The sequence below is a fragment of the Falco punctatus genome, assembly GCF_963210335.1.
Source record: "Falco punctatus genome assembly, chromosome: 1".
Taxonomy (NCBI): Eukaryota; Metazoa; Chordata; class Aves; order Falconiformes; family Falconidae; genus Falco; species Falco punctatus.
Window position 1 is genome coordinate 108,394,806 of NC_137580.1, and position 19,461 is coordinate 108,414,266.

Below are 19,461 nucleotides of genomic sequence, written 5' to 3' on the forward strand. Positions count from 1 at the left end.
TTAAATCAGGCTAGCCAAGCGGCTACAGAGGATTATGCTTCTGCAACAACCTCTTTTTTTCCCCTTAAACTGTTTTGTTCATCTGCCAGTAACCACACGGTTCTAAGGCTAAAGAATCCTTTTTGCTTTTCCCTTTAAGACATGGTATAGAAAGCTGGCTCTCATCTCTGTACTTGAAATAAGACAAGTTGTACAGATGGTGGTTTGTCTTCAGCTGGTATTTTAAGAAAAGCCTGGAACAAACTTATTTCTCCACAGGGTCTTACCTCTCCCCAACAGAGTAGCAAGCTGCAAACTGGTAACTGTTAAAACACTTGCAGCACATTCAAATACACGGTAACCTAAATCACTGAGTTTCTTTTTGAAGATTGTCCTCTGGCCTCTTTTGATGCTAGCAACAGACTTAATCAAAATCAGACACAAAGGATCGAAAAAGCTCCAGGTCCAGGCTTGTTTCCTGGAAACTGAGAGTCAGCTGATCCGTCCTGGAGATACTGCTCACTGCGCCTGGCTCCATCCTCCCGCAAGTCTGCCTGAAGCAGCATGCCGGGGCTCAGAGCCAGAGTATTGTTAGTCATTCGGGAAAAGTGGCCAACACCATCCAGCTTGCACTGATCAGGACTCCAAAGGCAGTAGAAAGGTAAGCCTGATGGTTCTTCTGCTGTGATGCAGCAGTGTTGGAACAAAAGGGAAACTTGCTCCCACAGGATCCTGCTGTTACCGTAGATAGTAATCAATTGCAGCGGAGAAAGCGGCAAATCCACCACAGCCGATGACCCCTGCCTTCAAACCAGCTGCAATGCAATAAGAGTGGGAAAGAATGAGACAAAATAGGAAAGATATTTTTCTTCCCAGTAACTAGCATACTCTTACACCTGCAGGAACCTGGCAGTCCGCTACCAGGGAACACTGGCACTACCACTGCCCAGGGTGAGGGGGGCAACCTGGCACACACTGGACTGAAAAGTACCACAGCTGGACTAGCATGGCACACTGGCTGGGCACTGCATCGCTAGGTCTCCCCGCAAGGGACAGAAAAGAAAACACCAGTGGCCACTGCTGACTTCAGCGTGCTCTGATCTGAGCACTGCAAGATGCTTTGCTGTTGGACTAGGGAGGGATAGCAAGAGCAGCTACTGCTTTGAAAGCTCTAAGAGGGTTAGGTCCAGGACAGACACAACTCGACAAGCTCAATTAGAAGCACTTTCAAGAGCCCTTTCTTTTCTTTTCTGCTCTGTGGACAGTTTTTTTTCTTAAGAAGAAGTGAGAGAAGTTTGATATTTCTCATGTGCAGAGCAGATCTCTTCTTATTTGGGGCTTTCTCCAGATGTTGTTAGCACTCAAGGCTTCCCAAAGTCCCCACTTGTGCCTGCTGGACTAAAATCCCAGTGCTCCAGCTCTTTTACAGCTGAATAGAATTGTCTGTTTGAATTGATACATGAGGAAGGAGGAAAGCATTTTACACAGTGTGTAAATTAACAGTTACTGCCAGTGAAATAGTATATATAAGTAGAGCTCTGTTAACGCAAGTGCTGTAGTTTCAGAGAGTTGCTCAGTATGTATTTTTGGCTCCCTCCCCACAACACCATAGAAGAGTGTGGATAGCTAACACCATTTCCTGATTTTTCTTTCAAGTCAGTTCTGTTAATTTCCCTCCAATCTCACTGTCCTGTATGACCAAGCCTTTCCTACCCACACATATCTTTCAAGCTGACAGGAAAGCAATAGCAAGAACAGTTCTGCGAGTCTGGAGTGCACTCTCATATTGATGTCACCATAACCCCGTGCAAAGAGATTTGTAGCATGTGTTCCATTAAAAACACCACATGCTGCGTAACCAAATTAAGAGTCTTATCACAGAAATAGCTCATAGCAGGCACTACCAACCTCTGAAGCCAATTGCTCCTCCTGTGATGCAGCCACTAATAACACTATTCTTCCAGTCCGACTTTCCACGATACTATGGAATTAAAAATCAGAGTCAACAAGTAAATACAGAATAAACACTCAGTATTTGTACTAATACCAAAAAAGACTGAATGATCTTCCAGCCCCTTCTCAGCTGAGGATGTTTTTCCCTCTATTCTCAGCAGATGGCCCCCTGCACTCTCAAACATGAGACTTGCAGGGCCAGGAGAAGAGGAAGGAACAGGTCACCGGGAGAGGCAAGACAAATCCATATGGTGCAATGCAGTGTTACGGCAAAGATTCTTAGGTGAGCCCATACAGCCCCCAAAACACAGCACTGTGCACTAGCACCACCTCAGAGATTATAAAGGCACTGTAACTAAATCAGTGCAACACCAAGCCTGGTTCTCAGCACGGACGGGAGCCACAGCACCCTGCTGACAAAGATGTACTATATTTCTATAGCCAGAGCACGCTGTTTTTTCACCAGTGCAGAGAACTCCTTGTTCTGCTCCATTGTGCAAGCAGAAACACTCTTCTCCTAGATGAGTTAAGAAATAATAGTGTCTTTCAATTAAAAGGCAGTACTCAAATTCGTAACAGGCTAATTTTCCCATTTAAGAAAATGAATGGTAGATTTACTACTAAGCTGCACAAGGTCACTTCTTGCTGTAGGGGCAAGATGAAAATAGGCCTGTTACTTAAGAACTTCCATCAAAGGATCCCTTTCTGCGTATGGAATTCTTAAAGGCTCAAATTACCATGTTGCAACTCACAGTTTGATGTTTTAAAGTAGCAACAAGTACTTGTACCTGGGGTTTTAAAAATGCCTATACTTGGCAATACATTCAGGACTTGAACCAAGAAGGACTTTGCTATTGCATACACCTCTGCTCATCGTGTTGGCAACCAGCAGGTCTGAAGACAGGTGTCTCAAAGCTGAAAAGCTTTGATGGCCAAGAGACAGAACAAACTATTCCTCTGCCCATTTATAAAGGGCATATACGTGCTTATTTGGATCTAGTAAAAGAGATTATTAAGTATACAAGAAAACATTTCTTAATGCCTAAGAAGTTATTACTCACAGATTCTACCACACATTCAGTGCAGGAGAACATGGCACCCACAATGGCAAAGTTCTTTGCATAGGATATGCCTCGCTGCCCCATATCTTTGAGGACCTCTTTTGCAGTTGGTGTGCGATAGGGATCCTTGGGATCAAACCCAACGTTAGTGTCAATGCCAGCTGTGAAGACACCAAATGCACCTCCCAGAACAAATCCTGTAAAAGACAAAGAGTATACAATGAACCTTGGCTGGATTTGAGCAGCACGTTCCCCACAGCCACCAGAACACCTCTGCTCCCACTGTCTGTCAGTGCTGCCACACGGAAGGGCCCGCACGACGGTCCGTCTCTTGGTATCACAGACGCTGTTGGTGACACCGTCCTCACTGACAGCCTGTGCTGTGCTGTGCTGAGGAAAGGCTGGGAGCACCTCTGCCTTTGCAAGGCAGGCAGAGATCCCGCTCTGGAACCTGGGCCAGACGCTGAAAGAGGCTCAGAGGCAGGAAAATTAAACCCGGGGGTCCCTGTGCTGCAGCCGCTTCTCCATCCGCCCCTTTCCCGACGCCACAGGACACACCCCCCCACCCCCCCACCCACCGCTCCCTAACGGCCTCCACTGCCGGCTGCCCCGACACCTCTTCCCCTCAGCGCCCGGACCCTCCAGCCTCCCCCGGCTCCCTCAGCCGCCCCCGCCGCACCTCCCACGCAGGCCAGCGCCGCCTTGAAGGCGCAGCTCTCCATGGCCCGCTCCACCATCTTCTGCTCCTCGCTCTTGGGCGGGCTGGGGATGCCGCCGAGGGCAGCCGGGTCCCAGGCGCGGGGCCGCCGCTGCTCGCCCACCAGGTGCTGCAGCAGCAGGCTGTACTGCAGCGGCGGCGGGGGAGGCTCCGGGCCGCCCGCAGCGGAGGACGGCGGCACCGCCGCCATGACTGGGCCTCACACACCCGCCGCCCGGCCGGCCCCGCGGCGCGGCCCACTCGAGGTGCCGGTAACGCGGGTCCCGGTAGCCGCGGGGTCTCACGGGAGCTGTAGTCCCACTGAGCGGCGGCGCCCGCTGCGCTGCGCCGCGCTGTGACTACATATTCCGGCGTGCCCCGCGGCAGCGCCTCACAGAGAACTACAACTCCCGGCAGACTCCGCGCGGCGGGGAGCGGGCACGGCGTCTCACGGGATTGGCAGTCCCCGGGGCGGCGGGGGACTACATTTCCCGGCGCGCTGCGCGCCAGCCCCCTGGCGGCCGGTGCCTCCGCTGCAGGTGAGGTGAGGGCTCCGGCTGCTGGAGCATCTTCGAGAGCGGCGGCGGCGGCGGCAGCAGGTGAGCGGGGCTCGGGCTCCGGTTGCGGTGGGGCAGGCCGGCGGTCTCGCCCGGGGCAGCCCCAGGCTGGCTGAGAGCTGAGGTGCCGCAGTGCGGGAGCGGGTCCCGTGCCCTGGCTGAGGTGCTGGGCGGGGGCGGGAAGCTCTGAGGTACCGCGGCGTTCGCGCCGTCCCCCCGCCGTTCGCCCCCTGACTGACTTCTGGCGGCGCCGCTGTCTGGGGGCAACAGGTCCCGCGGCGGGGCGGGCGGCTGCAGCCCCTCACGCGCATTCGCTCCGGCGGGCGGGACGCGGGCAGCCCCCCGGTGAAGGCGGCGGGTCCCGGCGGAGCCCGGGGTGGGCGCCGAAGCCGTTGCCGGGGCCCGGGGCCCGCGGAGGGGGCTCGGCGCTGCGGTTCACCTGAGGCGCCGCCGGCTGCACCGGCGGGCGGGAGCCCGGGCAGGCGGCGGTTTCCCTCCGCAGCCGCCAAGCGCCCGCTGAGGTGAGCTGAGGCGGCTGGCGGCCCCTCAGCCGGAGGGCTCCGCGCCTGAGCTCTGGAAAGGTGTCTCCGCTCTCCCAGGTTTTCCACAGGCTCGGTGAAAACGCCAGAGCATCGGGCCACCGCGGGTAGCCTTTCTGAGGAAACCCCGGCAGCCTCCGCTGTAAAGCGGTAATTTGGCTTCAGGACTTCGGTATCTCAAAAGGGCTTAGAGAATAATCAAGATTTGCCTCACCATCGCAAAATGCAAACTTAGGTCATGTCAAATCATATGGAAACCTTGGCTCTTGGAAGCTTGTCCTGTTAGGTAGCGAGGTGGGAAATGTTGTGTTTGATGGTGTTTTGGTAAATAAGGTGCTGTGCGCATTAAAAATCTTCTGCATGATTTGTTCGTGTTGCATTTTGCTGAGCATGTTTTACTTTCTTGTTCTTGTGGATGAGAACATGTGTTCAGATCAGCACAAGTGAAGATAGGTATGTCTTAAAAATAGCTTTCTTGACTTCTTTGTGGATGTTTTTCTATTTGAATTACAAAAGTTACTGACAGGTTTTTAAACCCCTGAGTAATAGCTGTGATAGTTTCAATGGAATGCTTCAAAGTAGTGTATCTAAATAAAAAGAATTATTAAATCTTTTAAATAGTTTTCAGTTAAAGAATGCATTTAAGTCTGAAACATTCTGGACACTCTGAAACGCAACTCATTAGGGATCCCAGAGTAATAAATTTTCTTTCTTTTTGTTATCCTTTGCACTTTTGACTTATGTCTTCGTTTAGGACTGGATAGCTAGGTTCAAATAACGATTTAACTTGATGGTTTTACCGCTTCAAATATTTCATTATATCAAGTTCCTTTTCAACAACTTTCCTCTTAATTTCCACTGCCCTCTACTGGCAGGACCAACAGGGTCCACCAGCCCAGTGCTCCTCCCTTTCCACTTTTTTTGTTTGTTATTTGCTTTCCTTTCTTTCTTTCGTTCTTTTTTTTTTTTTTAAGGTCAGAAATAGTGAAAAGCATCCTGTTAAAATCTACTGAAACAGTATTTTTACAAGGTAGAGAAGGTTGCTGGCAGGCTGATCTCCCTAAGGAGCACTGAAATTCAGATTTCAATCTTCTCCTTGATCCAAAATAACCTAGTTGGGCTGATCTTGAAGTCACACTGCAAAGCCTATTTACCAAAGGCATGAAGGGAGAAAAGATAGGTTGGATTTGGAATCTGAGCACCGAGAGTTTACGTGTATAGCTGGAATGTTGTTTTGACTTTCTTTTGTCTGTTCCCACGTTTTGGAGAAAATGCTGGGTTACTGTTTGTAAATATAATGATTCCATAAAAGTTTTGTAGATACAATTATATAAAATACTTAGACTTATTTATAAATATTTGCACATATAAATATGTGTATGTTGTATTCTCCTCTTAGGTATTTAAATAGTTTTCTCCTTTCCCAGCTTATGCTGTTCTGTGTTTTACATATGAAAAAATACACGTGCTTGAGTATTTGAATAATCTCATCTGCCTGAACAGACTTTTCATGTGACTGAAATCGGATGGAGGACTAAGGCTTGGAGAAAGCATTTGAAAGTTCAACACCTCTTTGATAAATAAGTTGTTCAAATGAAACTTTCTGCTGTTTCTTTTTTATAAACCTGTGAACCTTTGTTATTGCAGATGTTTGCAGCCAGTGATTTTGATCCTGGTCCTTTACCAGGCTCTTACTGTCTGAATGCTGTCACTGGAATAACACTTTCATCTTAGGCTTGTTAAGTCCAGTATAAGAGCTGAGGTTATTTTTAACTTTGCCTAGTCTCAGATGAAACGTTTTTGTTCAGTGTGAGTGTGCCTCTTTCCTGTGTGGTACCAGCGTTAGGTGCAGATGGTCATGAGTTTTTCTACAGCCTGCAGTGGATGGAATGCTCAGCGTCTGTTTCAGCAGAGGGCAGCACAACTGGATATTAAATAATTGTGTTTCGCCTGACCTTTACAGTGACTCGGACTTTCTCCCACGCTTCAATAGTCTCCTCCAGACAAGAAAGATAAACCTTGGAAATAATGGGATTTTGTCTGAATCCTGTTTTTGCATATGCGTCTTAGTTGTAGAGCTCCCAGGTTTTGAATAGGCTTTGGCTGTCATTTCTGGCATTACTATCTAAAAAAAAAATAAGTAATTTCATAGCACTCAACTTCTTCTTGTAAAACTTCCATTCAGTGTCTTCTGAAGTTATCTAAATGGGCAGGAAGCAGCTGAAGGTGGAAGTCAACAATAATCAGATTAAATCCATTCTTTTTCACTCATGTCTACCTGTCTGCACCTTTTTCCCTTTAGCAGAACTATGATGAGCTAGGGGAATGAGAGGAAGAGGAGATGAATTAATGGATATTTTCACAAAAAAAGGGAAGAGCTTTCAGTCACACCACAAGCAGAAGAAAGTATGGCTGCTTTGCAGTTGGTCACGCTGCTGACCTTCTCTTGTGTAGCAAAGAGGTTTCTAGTGGTTACAAAAGGAAGCGTGCTAGAGCCTGCTGAGCTCAGATTCTGGCAGCAATACCTCCTGTTTCCATTCTGTAGTCTTCCCATCTATATATTAAGTCTGATGCTTTCTTCCTCATTTAGGTTGTGCATGGGGGGTGGGGGGGTGTCTTTTGGGCTTTATTTTTGTTTTGTGTTTTTTTTTTAAAGGGCATTGAAGAAGTAAAATGCTTGGTGAAATATACCTAAATTTAGTGAAGGAAAGTTGCTTTAATTCTGTACTTCCCTTGGCTTATGTGAGTTTAACCAATTTATTTGTTTGAGAGTGCAGTTGCTTTTTTCTTTTGAGGTAGCAAGGCTTTCCATGTTGGCAAATGCTGTCACTATGATGGCAAACAGCTGAAGTCCTGGAAAAAGGTTAGATTGTGGCTGAATGGCAGGTATATGGGAGTTAAAACTGAAAAGGCATCCTGACACTAATTATTTTTGTGTGTCAATGTAAGATAGACTGCAGAGAGATATTTCAATAAAATCTTGTTTTAGGATCAGCAGACTTGTTCCTTGTGACTCTTCTGTAACTCAGAAGGAGCAGGATGTGGGTTTTGAATATGATTGTGTGATCCTGTCTGCTCTCTTTAACATTTTATATCTCAAAGTGCATGTCCTTTTTGAAAGTAAGGTGGTTTCTTTTTGTCCCACTTCAGCAAGTTACTCCTCTTCACAATTTCCATAATGTTACACATACTTTTATTTTTACTTATGAAATTCAAAATGCACTTGTGTTGTAACTCATGGTCTAAAAAAAGAGCTGTATAAAGTTTCAGACATCATCATCTCCCAGGGATTTCAGCTGTTGCTATAGAAGCCTAAATTCTCTTTTGAGAGACCTTTCCAATATAAAGAAGCTGATACTGGAGGGAAGTTGTCATGGAAATATGCAGCAAAAAGAGAAAGGAAATCTCAGTTTGATGACTATTAAATAGGCTTAGCCAACTTGGTGACGTGGCTTCATATCTAGAGATCTGATTCTGCAGATTCTCTTCGTTACATTCCAGTGGACTGGAACACTACAGGCTAGAACATAAAAAAATAAATTATTTAACATTTATATGACCAAAGATACCTCTTCAACTTGGTGAGCTTCATGTTTATCCAGATTCAAGTTGCCTCACTGCATAATGAAGTCTAAAAAGCAGTGTGACACTATTCCTTAGGCTGCCCAACTCTCCAGGTGGGGAGGCAAGGGCTGTTTGTGGCTGCATTGCAGGAATGGGGCTCATGGTTCTCTGATGTCAGGACAGCGGGGTGGGTGCAGAGAGCAGCATTTTCTGCAGCCGCCACTGGTGTTTCTCTGTTGGAGGAACCCCCTCCAGGTGATGTTGGCAGGCCTGGGAATTTCGAGCAGCCTGGTGGGGTGTGAGCAGCAGCACAGCTTTTTATTATACTTCTGGCAATGACTACTCTGAAAGGATTTATAAAGCTACTACTATTGAAATGAGGCTTTCAAACCAATTTTAAAATGACTAACTAAAAATAGCTTATTCTTGAGCTTCAGTGCCATTTCAGATTTGAACAGGAGTCCTTTGTGTCCAGCTAAATGTTGGTATAAGCAGATCCCTCTCCATACGTTTCTTGTCCACTTATACCATCACTAAGCCTGGTAGGTTCCCTGGTTTCAAGCTTCTTGTGGCTTTCTTACTAAAGCCTCCTAATATCTAATAGATGTGATGATGAGTGAGCTGCCTTTAAGTATCTATTACCAGTATCACCATGGTAACTGCTGTAAGAGTTTCATGCTGGTAGAAGGCTTCTAGCTCCCTGAGATACACAGGGCAAAATGCTTAGGCTGTTGTTTTCATGGTTTCAATGAGATCACACGCAATATCGAAGAGGAAAAAAATAACCTATTTATTTTTCATAACAGTGAATATTAATGGCACTGAAATGAGTAAGACTGATCCTGGAGTCTGTCTCCAAATCAGAGGATAGAGGACAGTTAACCCGGGCAGGGACTGGCTCAGCTCCCCCTGGAGAGCATGCCTTCACCAGCAGGCTCCTGCAGGAGTAGGGAAATGTCGCTTTCCTCGACTGAGCCAGCGCTTAGCCTTTCTTTTGATACTCTCAACAAGTGAACTAATTAATTCTAACGAAGAATGCAGAATTGTGGTATTCCACTTGCCACAGGAGCAGGCAGAGTTGCTGAGTGATTCAGTGTGGAGCAGAAAAAATTGAGCTGGCTTGTGTGTGTTCTTCTCGTTTCTCCGTATTCCCAAACTGCTACTTTTTTGCTCAAGGCCTTCAGCTGCCGTGTGCCAGTGTGTGTTGGGCAGTGCCCTGAGTGACTTCCCTGCTGTCCTGGATTTCCTAATCTTCCCCTTTCCTTCTCTGGCATCTGCTTTCTTTCCCAAGTCCCTGTTGCTTGGCCAGCCTATCCTCTTTTGCTCTGTAATGACAGTTGTTTCTATGTGCTTCTCCGTGTGACAGGTTCACTAATGTCCCTCATGCTAACTCTGTCACCTCAGGGGGTGGTTTTGCTTTCATTTATTTACTTATGGTAAACAGGTCACAAACTCCATAGGATACTTCTTAATTTTCATGCAGTCTGTTCTCTTGCTTCATTACACTCCTATTCTAGTATCTGCCGGAGAATTTAAATTATCACTTGCTTTCGTAAAGACCTGGAAAGCTGAGCACCTATTTCTGCTGCTCTCCCACTTCATTAGCCGTGCCCGCTGCTTTTGGCACTTAGGCCTTCCACCTTTTGGTAAGGGAGGCTTCCATTTGTGTAATGGGCTGTTCTGGGAGGCTGAGCTTATGGGCCTTGAGGGGAGGTGCAGTTTGCATTCACTTTCTGTGTGTGTGTGTACAGCTGACATGACAGTGAGTGGTGCTGTGCACCTCTGTGATGGAAAGAGTTCTGCCTGTCTGGACGATGAGTTCATGCTGACGAAGTGCTGATGTTTGTGCTTACCTGCCTCGTAGGCAACATGATCCACATACTGAGACCTTTTTTGCTGAGCTTGATAATACTCATAATTGACTTTAGTTATAATGTCTATTGTGTGCCACATTTGGACTGAGGGTTTAAAATCTGAAGTAATTGTGATTACTAACAAAGATATCCAAGGAAATAATTTTCATAAGAAATCTTGAAAGCAGAACCTGGATCTCAAAATGGAATTTGCTTGCATTATACCACTGCCTGTTTCTTAATAGTTATTCTGTAACACTGTGGTTAATACTGGGAGGATCTTGGTCTGTGCATAATTCAAATTTCAGTTACATGGTTAAATTTCACAATTGAGAAGTTGATTTAGAAGTTTAAACAGCAAAAAGAAATGTATGAACAAACCAGCTGTCTGGAAGCAAGGGATTGCTAAACTTTAATTTAGATTCTCCTTTTTTTTTCTGGATTTGATTAAGTCACCAACACCAAACTTTCATGCTCTGGTTCTGGGTGCCTATGTGATATGGTATGTGTGTCTTTCGCAGAACTGCTGGCTTACTATATGGGCACTAAAATCAGTGAGCACTGTAGATTCTTACTAGCTTATGTTACTTGGTCAGGAATTTAGGTGCCTTTGCTTCCCTACCTTGATAATAACCAGATGAGTTATTAAGCTACTGCAACGATTAGCTGATTCTGTTGAAGTAATCTGTAAAAGATGCAGATGGTAAGAACAAGATGGAAACTCTAAGACATTGCTGTAAGGGGAGTCAAACATTACCAATAGTGCTTTTTCTGAAATCCTGATCTACATTAGAGGGCTTGTTTGTCTCCTGGGACTTGAACTCCTTGTGCTTCATCAGTTTTCTGTTAATTTGTCCTAGTTTTTGTTGCTGCTGGGCTCCCCGTGATGCACTCTGTGCATCTAGGCATACCCTGCAGTTCTGCTTCCATTCAGGGGCTGTCAGCAGTTCTAGTGCAAGGCCCTCTGAAACAAAGCTGACAACTTGGGTCTTTTAACTGCATCACCCTGAAACGTACCTAGAAGTTCAAAGCAATGGGGCATTCCTCCACCATCCCTTTGGGGTTTTTGAATTCTAAGGCAGCCTCCAGCACACATCTTTTCCAGTCCTTAATTTTCCTGCCCAGCTCTCCATTGACAGTGATCAGCAAAAATTTAATGAAATGGTTTTCTTTTCAAGGTTCCTTAGTGTTTCTAATGGGTACCTGTTGTAATTCCTTTCCCGTTAGGCGATAAAATGCAAGCTTTTCTATCATTGATCCCTTTTGGACAATAAGCAAAGGGAGCGAGTAAGGGTTGTGCAGTGTTTTGCCTGTGTAGGTAGTAAAAACTTGCTGTGCTACTTGAATATGGTAATTCACTATGAATTGTTAATGAATGCCATGTTATAACCTATATATCAGAAAACTAACTGTGAAGAATAATAAGGAATAGAGATACTCCCTTTCGCCTAAGTCTTTCACTCAGTCATGGAAATAAAATTCAGTTAAATAAAAAAACCATGAAAAGTCTTATCTTGCCTTTTTAGGGAAGAACACGGAGTATTGACTTTTTTGCATATTTAGGTTTAGCTGAATGTTGAATAGAAAGGTGACTGCAGTAAAGCTATCCTTGGTTTGTTGCTGCCTCCGATGCCTAAGAAAGTGCAGACATTTATAAACAGAGAAAAATAAACTGGATGAGTGTGTGCAAAAGTGATCAGAGATTTTTATTTAAACATGAAATACAATGAATATTCCTTAACCACAGAGATTTTCTTCCTCATTTTGCCTTTTTCTGTGGGTTGCCTTTTTTTTTTTTTTGTAGATAGATGACTTAACTCTTAAGTGTTCTACTCGGAAATGACGGAAATGCTGAAAAATCCTGGCACTTCTTACAGACTTACTTTTGAAACAGGCAGTTTCCTAATTCTATTTTTCACTTAGTGGCTGTTCCCTTGGAAATTTTAAAGTTGTTGTCTGGTCTCTTAAAATTTTGGCAATAGGCACTGGAGGAAGCTGTTTTTCTTGTCTCCTATAGTACTCCATGTTCCATAAAACATATCTGCCTTTTTTTGAATTTTAATTATTCTCTTCTCTTCCAGCAACAAATATTTTCTCTAGTTGCAGGTCAAAGCTGGCAGCCATTCCACAGGCTGAGCCCCTCAGGTATGTGAGTGGGGACATGAAACTGTGTAATAATCTCTTAGGAACAGGATTGGGGGTGTGGGGGGGAGGGAAATTTGAGTTCTCCAAGTCAGCACACACAGCTTTCTTGCGCTGGCAGAGCCTTTTTGGCAACAGTTGCAGGAGTTCACTCTTTATATCCTCCCGTTTGATCAGCATCATCTTGTTAACTGAATAGCAGTTATTTTTGTCAAAATGGAAAGTGGTGTCTGTGTCCCATGATTCATTCTGCAAACGTCCACTAGCTGCTTGAACTTCCTGACATCTGTAGGGGAACTGAGAAAATAAAGAAGCTTGTATCAGTTATGTACAAAAAGGAAGAAAGTGTTGGAGTAAATGCTGTCCTAGAGCCATGGCCTGACTCCACTAATACCCACATTCTGATGCAGACTTTCCTTTGTAATTACTTTTGGTTTTATAACTCCAGACAGTTCCAAGCTTTGTAACTGAATTAGAGACTTACTTTAAAAAGACATTGTTATTGACATAATAGCCTTGTTTATGGAATTTCTCTCCTTTGTAATTAAGATTGTTTCATGCACAAGATCAGTTAAATATAGCATAAATATCTGTAAAGGCAAAACGAGGTTCCTTGTGTGAACCTTGTTTTCCACACTCTTTCTGTGCATTTGCTTCTCAAATGAGCTATGCCACTAGAAATTCTGCCCTTTGCCCATTCCATTAAGTTGTCTCGTCCATATTAGTTCTTGTAAAATTGCACAGGCAGTGCAGGTCGCAACATAAAACATTTAAATTCCTCAAATACAGTGTTTTAAAGGTGTATTGATTTGCAGGGTTTGGTCTTACTCTCACATACCTTGTTGCAGAGTCGTGGGAGCTAGTGGATTGAACAGCATGCAAACAATATGCTCACTGTAATTTTGTCTGTCAACCAAATTTACCAGCTGGGTGAGAACCTGGCAGAATCTTTTAAAAAGTTTATATCACTACTTGAAATTGTTTTCTCATCCTGGCTGTGTGAAAGTAATTATGGTTAAAGCCCTGGACAAGCCACAGGCTTTCTTTGAGTGTGGCCAGCTTGTTTTAGCTGTCTGCTTCTGGGCTCTTTGTTCATTAAACAGAAAGACAATTTTTCAATTCTAAAGGTTTTGTGCTGATTAATTCTTTGGTCTAAGTAAAGAGATCAGATAATTATAGTAGTAAGTGCTCCCAGAAAACCTCTAAATAAACAAATGTACTGTCTGGTCTTGTTGGGTTTGGGAAAATTGTATTTCACTATTCCAGTCAGTCTACCAAAGCTGAAGCATGTAAATGCTGTGACCGTCTCCTTATGTCCAAGCATTTTCATTTTTAAGTTTTGGTTAAGTTATATTTATCAAAGCTAAAAATACTGTTGCGAAGGAAATATAGTAACACATGTCCCCTCCTCACTCCCCTCATTTCAGTTCTTTATTTCTCTTGGCTGAAGGATAGGAAAACCTGCTGAGCTGACAACACTGCTCTCCCACTGATGACCCTATATGAACGCACTGCCAATGGCAAAGAGACAGTGCACTGCAGTCCAAAAAGTGTGTGTGTTTTCTTCAGACAATGAAGCTTTTCAGCAAGGTGATGTCCCTCCCATTTAAGAGTTCAGGGTCCAGGGATGTGCAGCTGTTTGCTTGAGTCAGTATCTTTCAGCTGTATCTGTTCAGTTTTGAAGGTGGCCCATAATCAAAGCAGAGGGAGTGACTTGCAGTCTGTCCGCTGGATACCTGAGTGACCTCATTGCCTATGCATGCATCACTGAATGTAGTGTCACCTCCTCAGGGAGGAGAAACACAGTGCACATAGATCACAGTACCTACAAGAGTTTTGTTAATATGAATGACAGAAAGTACTGCCACCTTATTGGAGATGTGAATAATCTCAAAAACTCCTGAACATTAATGTGTATGAATCTGTAATGGGTAAGTTCTTCCGCCTGTGATTACGCAGCCTGTCCTTGGGTACTGAAAAAAATGGCAAAGTAGGTTGGCTAGAAGGATTGGTGTTGTAGGCATTGGTGAACTTGGAATAGCACCTGGCGTAATTGGTTGAATGTTTAGGGACTTGCAACTGATAATGTATGCTTGAGACCTGCCAAACACAGGCCATTATCATATGCTAAATAAGTCATTGTGTGGTCTTTTTCTTCTTCTGGTGTTTGAAGATCTGAAGGCAAGAGTTCCTCGCTCTTTAAGAATATCATGAGAAAGTTAGATCCCAAATCTATAACCTTCAGAAGGGATTCATCTTGGACTCACCCTGTCTCCTAAGCTTTGGTTATTCTGCAATAACAGTAGTGGTGCCAATACTGAACTGAAATGTAGATTTACTCTTGGCATAACATTAGCTTCCTTGAAGCCCCTTCAGCACCTAGAGTAAAGAGTTCCAGAGGATGTGGTAAGGCTGAACTATTCAGATGCAGCAACTCTTTTTAGGCTCATATTGTAGATCTTCCTGATCTTTCTCTCTATTATGAGACTACTGTTGCAACATCAACATTGCATATATACTAGGTCCACACTGCTGGGAAAGGATCCCTCTCGGCACTTCAGAAGAGGATTCCTGATCTGTAGTCATAGTCTGAATGTTTTGGGTCAGAGGCATCAGAGAGTGAAGAGCCCTCTCTCCGTCCAGAGTTTAACAGAAAGCCCAGTTCTAAACAACTTAGGTTTCAGTGTTTGAAATTTAGATTTTGATTTGATTTCTTTTTGCATCCCCTCTGTTTCCTCCAGCTTGATACTATCTTTGCCTGCTCTAACTCTGTTAAAGACTTCTGGCCCTACCTTTCCTGTTTTCAGATACAGATTCTCTTCAGAAAGCTTAAGAGGAAAGTTCTTGAGCACTGCTCCCTCTTGTCCCTTATTTGCGTTCTTCTAAATAAAGAACAGATTGACACTTCTTACGCAGCTCAAGAGAAGTCACTCGAGACTGATTCTAGTTACTTCTTGTGTAAAATCCTCTGTCTTGATATATCTTCCTTCCCTGCACGCACGCACACTCTTTTCCACTTTTTTTAAGCAATGATGGAGGCAAGGGAAATGTCGTAAGGTGTCCTGGCTGTGATTGCTGGCACTCTGGGGAAGAGATTATTAGCATGGAATATAAAAAGCTTCTGAAAGCTGCTTCTGCAGTTGCCTCTGAAAAATGCCTTCTTTCTATGGCCACCTTCTTGCCCTTCCTACGTTGTACATACCGCATGTTTTTAGTTGATTGGATTGTGCAGACTCGTCTTTGGTTTAAGTTCTCTGCCCAGTGTCCAGTTCTGCTGTTGGGGATGATGGGATACTGCAAGAAACTCCTCATCTGCCTTACGGATTGAAGCATCTCAGTGTTTTGGAGGTGGGATACAAATGGCTTTCTTGCATAAATCCTCCTTGCTTTGATGAAAATATAATATTTCTTATTCCCCTGAGTAAGCAAGTGTGCATATGTGTGTGCGTGTGTGTGTGCTGAATGCCAAAGCGCTGGTGAAGCCAGCTTGCTTCCGTATGTGAATCATTTCTCAGGCAGCCCTGTGTCTCACTGCAATGTGGTTTTCCTCTCAGGGAAGCACTCAAGCCCTGAATTTTCAGTCTGGTTTGCACATGCTGTCAGGAGCTAGTGGGAGACTGTTTTCTTTTTAATGCAGACAAGGGGACAAGCTTTTACTGTAAGTATTTTAATTTTTTATTTATTTTTTAATGTGGGGACTGTGTTTTCTCTAGAAGGGTTCTAGGATCAATAATGTATTCTTAGAGTGAATGGACCTGCTTTGCTCAACAACACTGTTTTTTTCTGTAGTATCTCACTCTAAAACTAAATTATACAAAACATGTGCAGTGCAAACAACTCTGAATTAGCTAAAAATGAGCTGGGGGTGGTCTAAAGCCATTACAGCAACAAAAGCCAAAATACCACCACATGAGCCGGTGAGAACTGGCTACTGTATTTTTCTTCTGGTCAGCTGCATAATGTAGTGAGAGAAGGGCTGAAGCTGTTTCTGTGCCTGTTTCTGCTTTCTCCTCCGGCAATTTAAGTTGTGCTCCAACAGTTAAACGAAGCAGGAGCATGAGCAGGTTTTCCTCTGCTACTCCATATTCACATAGTCCAGTCCAGAAACAGCAGAAAGGAACAAGCTGCTAAGCAAATTGGTTTGACAGCTAGCATCTCTGCAGGGGGATCCGTGAAAGCATCGGGGAGCACGCCAGCCGCGTACCCTCTTAAAACACTACAGCAAAGAGCTGTTCAGATTCTCAGCAGGACCCTTTAATTATAGCCCTTTAACAGTTGTCCTTCAAATTGTACAGTGGAGTGAAGCTTGATCATAATAACAATAGTAATAATAATAGCATTTATATGGCAAAGTTGTAGAGCTGTTAATTAAGTCCTGTGTATGTGGCAGTAAAGGTTTACTGGTAGAACTGGTTTGAAAACAGCGATTTTTCTACCCCTTTCTCTTGTACACAGGCTTAAGTTCTTCTAGACATCCCCTGCTAATCCTTTCTGTCTCGCCTCTAAAACAGACTGTTTTGCATGTTCTTCTTCTACCCTTTCTAAATTATGAAGTGCTCTCTGCCCCTGTAACCTCAGCAGGAGAGAGGATATTCAATTTGCTGAAATAGTGTTCATTGTCTACACAATTTAACAGATAACTAGCATAAGAATACGTCATCCTAACATGTACATATGTATGCGCTACCCCTTCCCTTTCTACTTCAGTTCTAAAAAAGAAATCAATTTCATTATGTAGCCCACCAAAGTGGGTCTTTCAGTCTATCAGTGGTTGCTTAAGTCACAGTTGTAAACAACTTGATACTGGTGCCTGAATCTGTTCTGTTCCTGTTTGGCATGAATATTTTTAAAATGCAGAAGTCCTCTAGGTTCTCCTGCAGTTTTGAAGTTACATCCTTGCCTTTGCAAAGAACCCTTTCTGTTAACGCTGTCACTTAAACTGGGAACTTCTGAATGTTTATATAAGTGCCCTATTCTGCACTTTAATGGAAGATAAATATTTCCTTAAGGGATAGCTTCCAGATCTCAATTATTTCTCTGCATTGTAATGGATGGAAAATAGGAGTCAGGGAAACGTCCCAGTATGTGGCAATCTGTGAGGCTGCTCACTTGTGTGCTGTGTGACAGATGTTGATTTATCTCATTTTTCCTTTTTTTTCCTGTGGCGTTCCTTTCCAAGGCACATGAATGAGTGTATCTTCATAAATATGCTATTTAGTGAGCAATTGTGATCCCATTTTTATACATGGAAAATGTATGAAATCTACAAGGAAAATGGAAGATTACATGGTAGAGGTAGTACAATAAATCTGTGCTGGAGCTGAGGATAGAACCAGGTGGAATCCCAAGTGAGCACATCGACTGCGATGCCATCCCTCCATGTTTTGAGGGGACAGGGAACCAGCCAGTCTGTGTGCATGTACCAGACAGGATTACCATGGAGCCACATGCTGTGCGTCTGTCTGCTATTCCAAAAAACATGATCGTTCCTTCTCTTTCTTGTAGATGTATCTACCCTCTATGCCACAGAAAAATGTAATGACAGGTAATTATCAGGCAAACCACTTGTAATTATTCTTAATTTCTTTAGCAATTACATAGCTCTTGCTCTATCTAAAATGAAACCTTCTTTTCTTCCTTCTTGCGGGTTGGCAAAACATGAAGTGTTAACCATGTGTGTCACTTACTTTGTACTGTATTCACTAGGACAGCAGTTCAAAGAACCTGGATTAATGAACAGTAGCTACCTTGAAATGGTTCTAAAACATTTTGTTCTCGACTTGCAATATACTGAACATAAATTAAACCCATCTATTGAGGGCAGAGTCATATTGGGGAAAGCCCAGAGTGACCTAATTCTTTGCAATTATAACATGGTTGCAACTTCAAAAAAGAAAGTTTGGAATCAATGCATCGTTTTTACCCTTCCTGAATCTTTCCTTTGACTTCTGTCTCCAAAGGGTGGATGTTAGCACTATGGAAACTGATCCGTTTTTCCTGCTTGTCGTACATTAAAGCACGAAGGGAACTACAACTTGTAAAAATGCATTCTCCAAATTCTGTAGTGGAATCACTTCCTAGATGTAGTTTTGATGTCATTTGATAAAATTTGGAATTTACTGCATAACCTCTGTGTAGGCATTCTGCCAATACATGGCTTTCATATATGTTCTCCCAGTATGATGATATGCTGTCCCTGCCGGTCTTCCTACAAATGCCACCCTACCCCCCTGATTATGTCTTTTCCCTTGTGTGATCAACATGATCCAGAATTGGCACATGTAAGTCTACATCTCTGCTCTGGAGTTAGTGAAAGATCATGCCAGTCTTACGTCCTTTCAGCCTTACCAAGACAACACATCTACTGGAACCAGAGGGGCACAGTGGACTGTTTATTGATGGCCAATGTACAGTTGTGCTTCAGGGCTTCTTCAGGTATCACACTATCCAGCTGGTAGCCACCATCCTACTAGGGGGCTAATGAGCAGAAAATTACAGATTAATTGGATTTTTGTTTCCTTAATCCCAGGTCATTTAGAAGATCAGGGGTCGTAGGGAGGTAGCATAGTTTCTCTTCTTAGATGTGTAGTGGTGACTGGTTAGATAATCAGTATGAGGAAGGAGGAGGAGATTGAGTATCCATGTACAAACAGCATAATTTAAATTACAGGAGGAGCATGTTCCCAGACATAGGAGAGCACAGCTTTGGCTTGATTGTTTTATGCATCAGTCACTGTGTTAGATGATGGTTCTGAGTTTTTTCTAGAGAAGTAGCAAAGATACCTGTGTTTTCCTGTCTTTTATAAACAGCCAGTAATATGGAACACGGATAAGAGAAATGCAGCAAAGTAAATCTTCTGTCTGTATGCATGAACGAGGATTTTGTTGTAACTTCTGCATGTTTTTGTGGGATCTAACTAAGAATAAAACATTGACAAATCCAAAACTCCAGGGAGAACTTCCGTGGAGGAGGGTGGGCGGAAAGTTTTGCTCTGCTCTCATCTGTCCATGCCTGGAAAAATCATCAATGACTCTAATGGTTGCTGTGGGAAGAGGATTTTATTTTGGGCAATGTTGAGACATGGTTTTGGAAGTTGAGTTGATGGCCAGAAACCT

The 19,461-nt window shown here is 43.8% G+C and overlaps 2 protein-coding genes across 5 annotated transcripts in view; one reads left to right on the top strand and one right to left on the bottom strand.

The window, feature by feature from the left end:
* Window positions 1-199: 199 nt before the first annotated feature.
* Window positions 200-3,995, bottom strand: TIMM22 (translocase of inner mitochondrial membrane 22). The gene is made up of 4 exons (XM_080384485.1): window positions 3,673-3,995; window positions 2,994-3,190; window positions 1,888-1,960; window positions 200-794 (listed from the first exon to the last, which is right to left on the bottom strand). Exons 1-4 carry the CDS (start codon window positions 3,899-3,901, stop codon window positions 718-720), a joined length of 576 nt encoding a protein of 191 aa, XP_080240611.1. The 5' UTR covers window positions 3,902-3,995; the 3' UTR covers window positions 200-717.
* Window positions 3,996-4,100: 105 nt separating this feature from the next.
* Window positions 4,101-19,461, top strand: part of SPECC1 (sperm antigen with calponin homology and coiled-coil domains 1) — a 100,484-nt gene continuing 85,123 nt past the window's right edge. For 2 of the 4 annotated variants that reach the window (XM_080382689.1, XM_080382688.1), the window contains exons 1-2: window positions 4,101-15,693; window positions 15,900-16,003. The gene's annotated coding sequence lies outside the window, so the exon portion shown is untranslated. Of the gene's footprint in view, window positions 15,694-15,733; window positions 16,004-17,850; window positions 17,891-19,461 lie in introns of those variants that run through there. The other 2 variants (XM_080382690.1, XM_080382694.1) reach the window with 2 other exon arrangements.

What these genes read in the sequence shown, in the direction of transcription:
- TIMM22 (XM_080384485.1), bottom strand. Translation starts at nt 3,901, where the DNA reads ATGGCGGCGGTGCCGCCGTCCTCCGCTGCGGGCGGCCCGGAGCCTCCC. An exon ending in GGCGCTGGCCTGCGTGGGAG is followed by an intron (nt 3,191 to 3,672) that starts GTGCGGCGGGGG and finishes TGTCTTTTACAG; the next exon opens with GATTTGTTCTGGGAGGTGCA. An exon ending in CTGAATGTGTGGTAGAATCT is followed by an intron (nt 1,961 to 2,993) that starts GTGAGTAATAAC and finishes TTAATTCCATAG; the next exon opens with TATCGTGGAAAGTCGGACTG.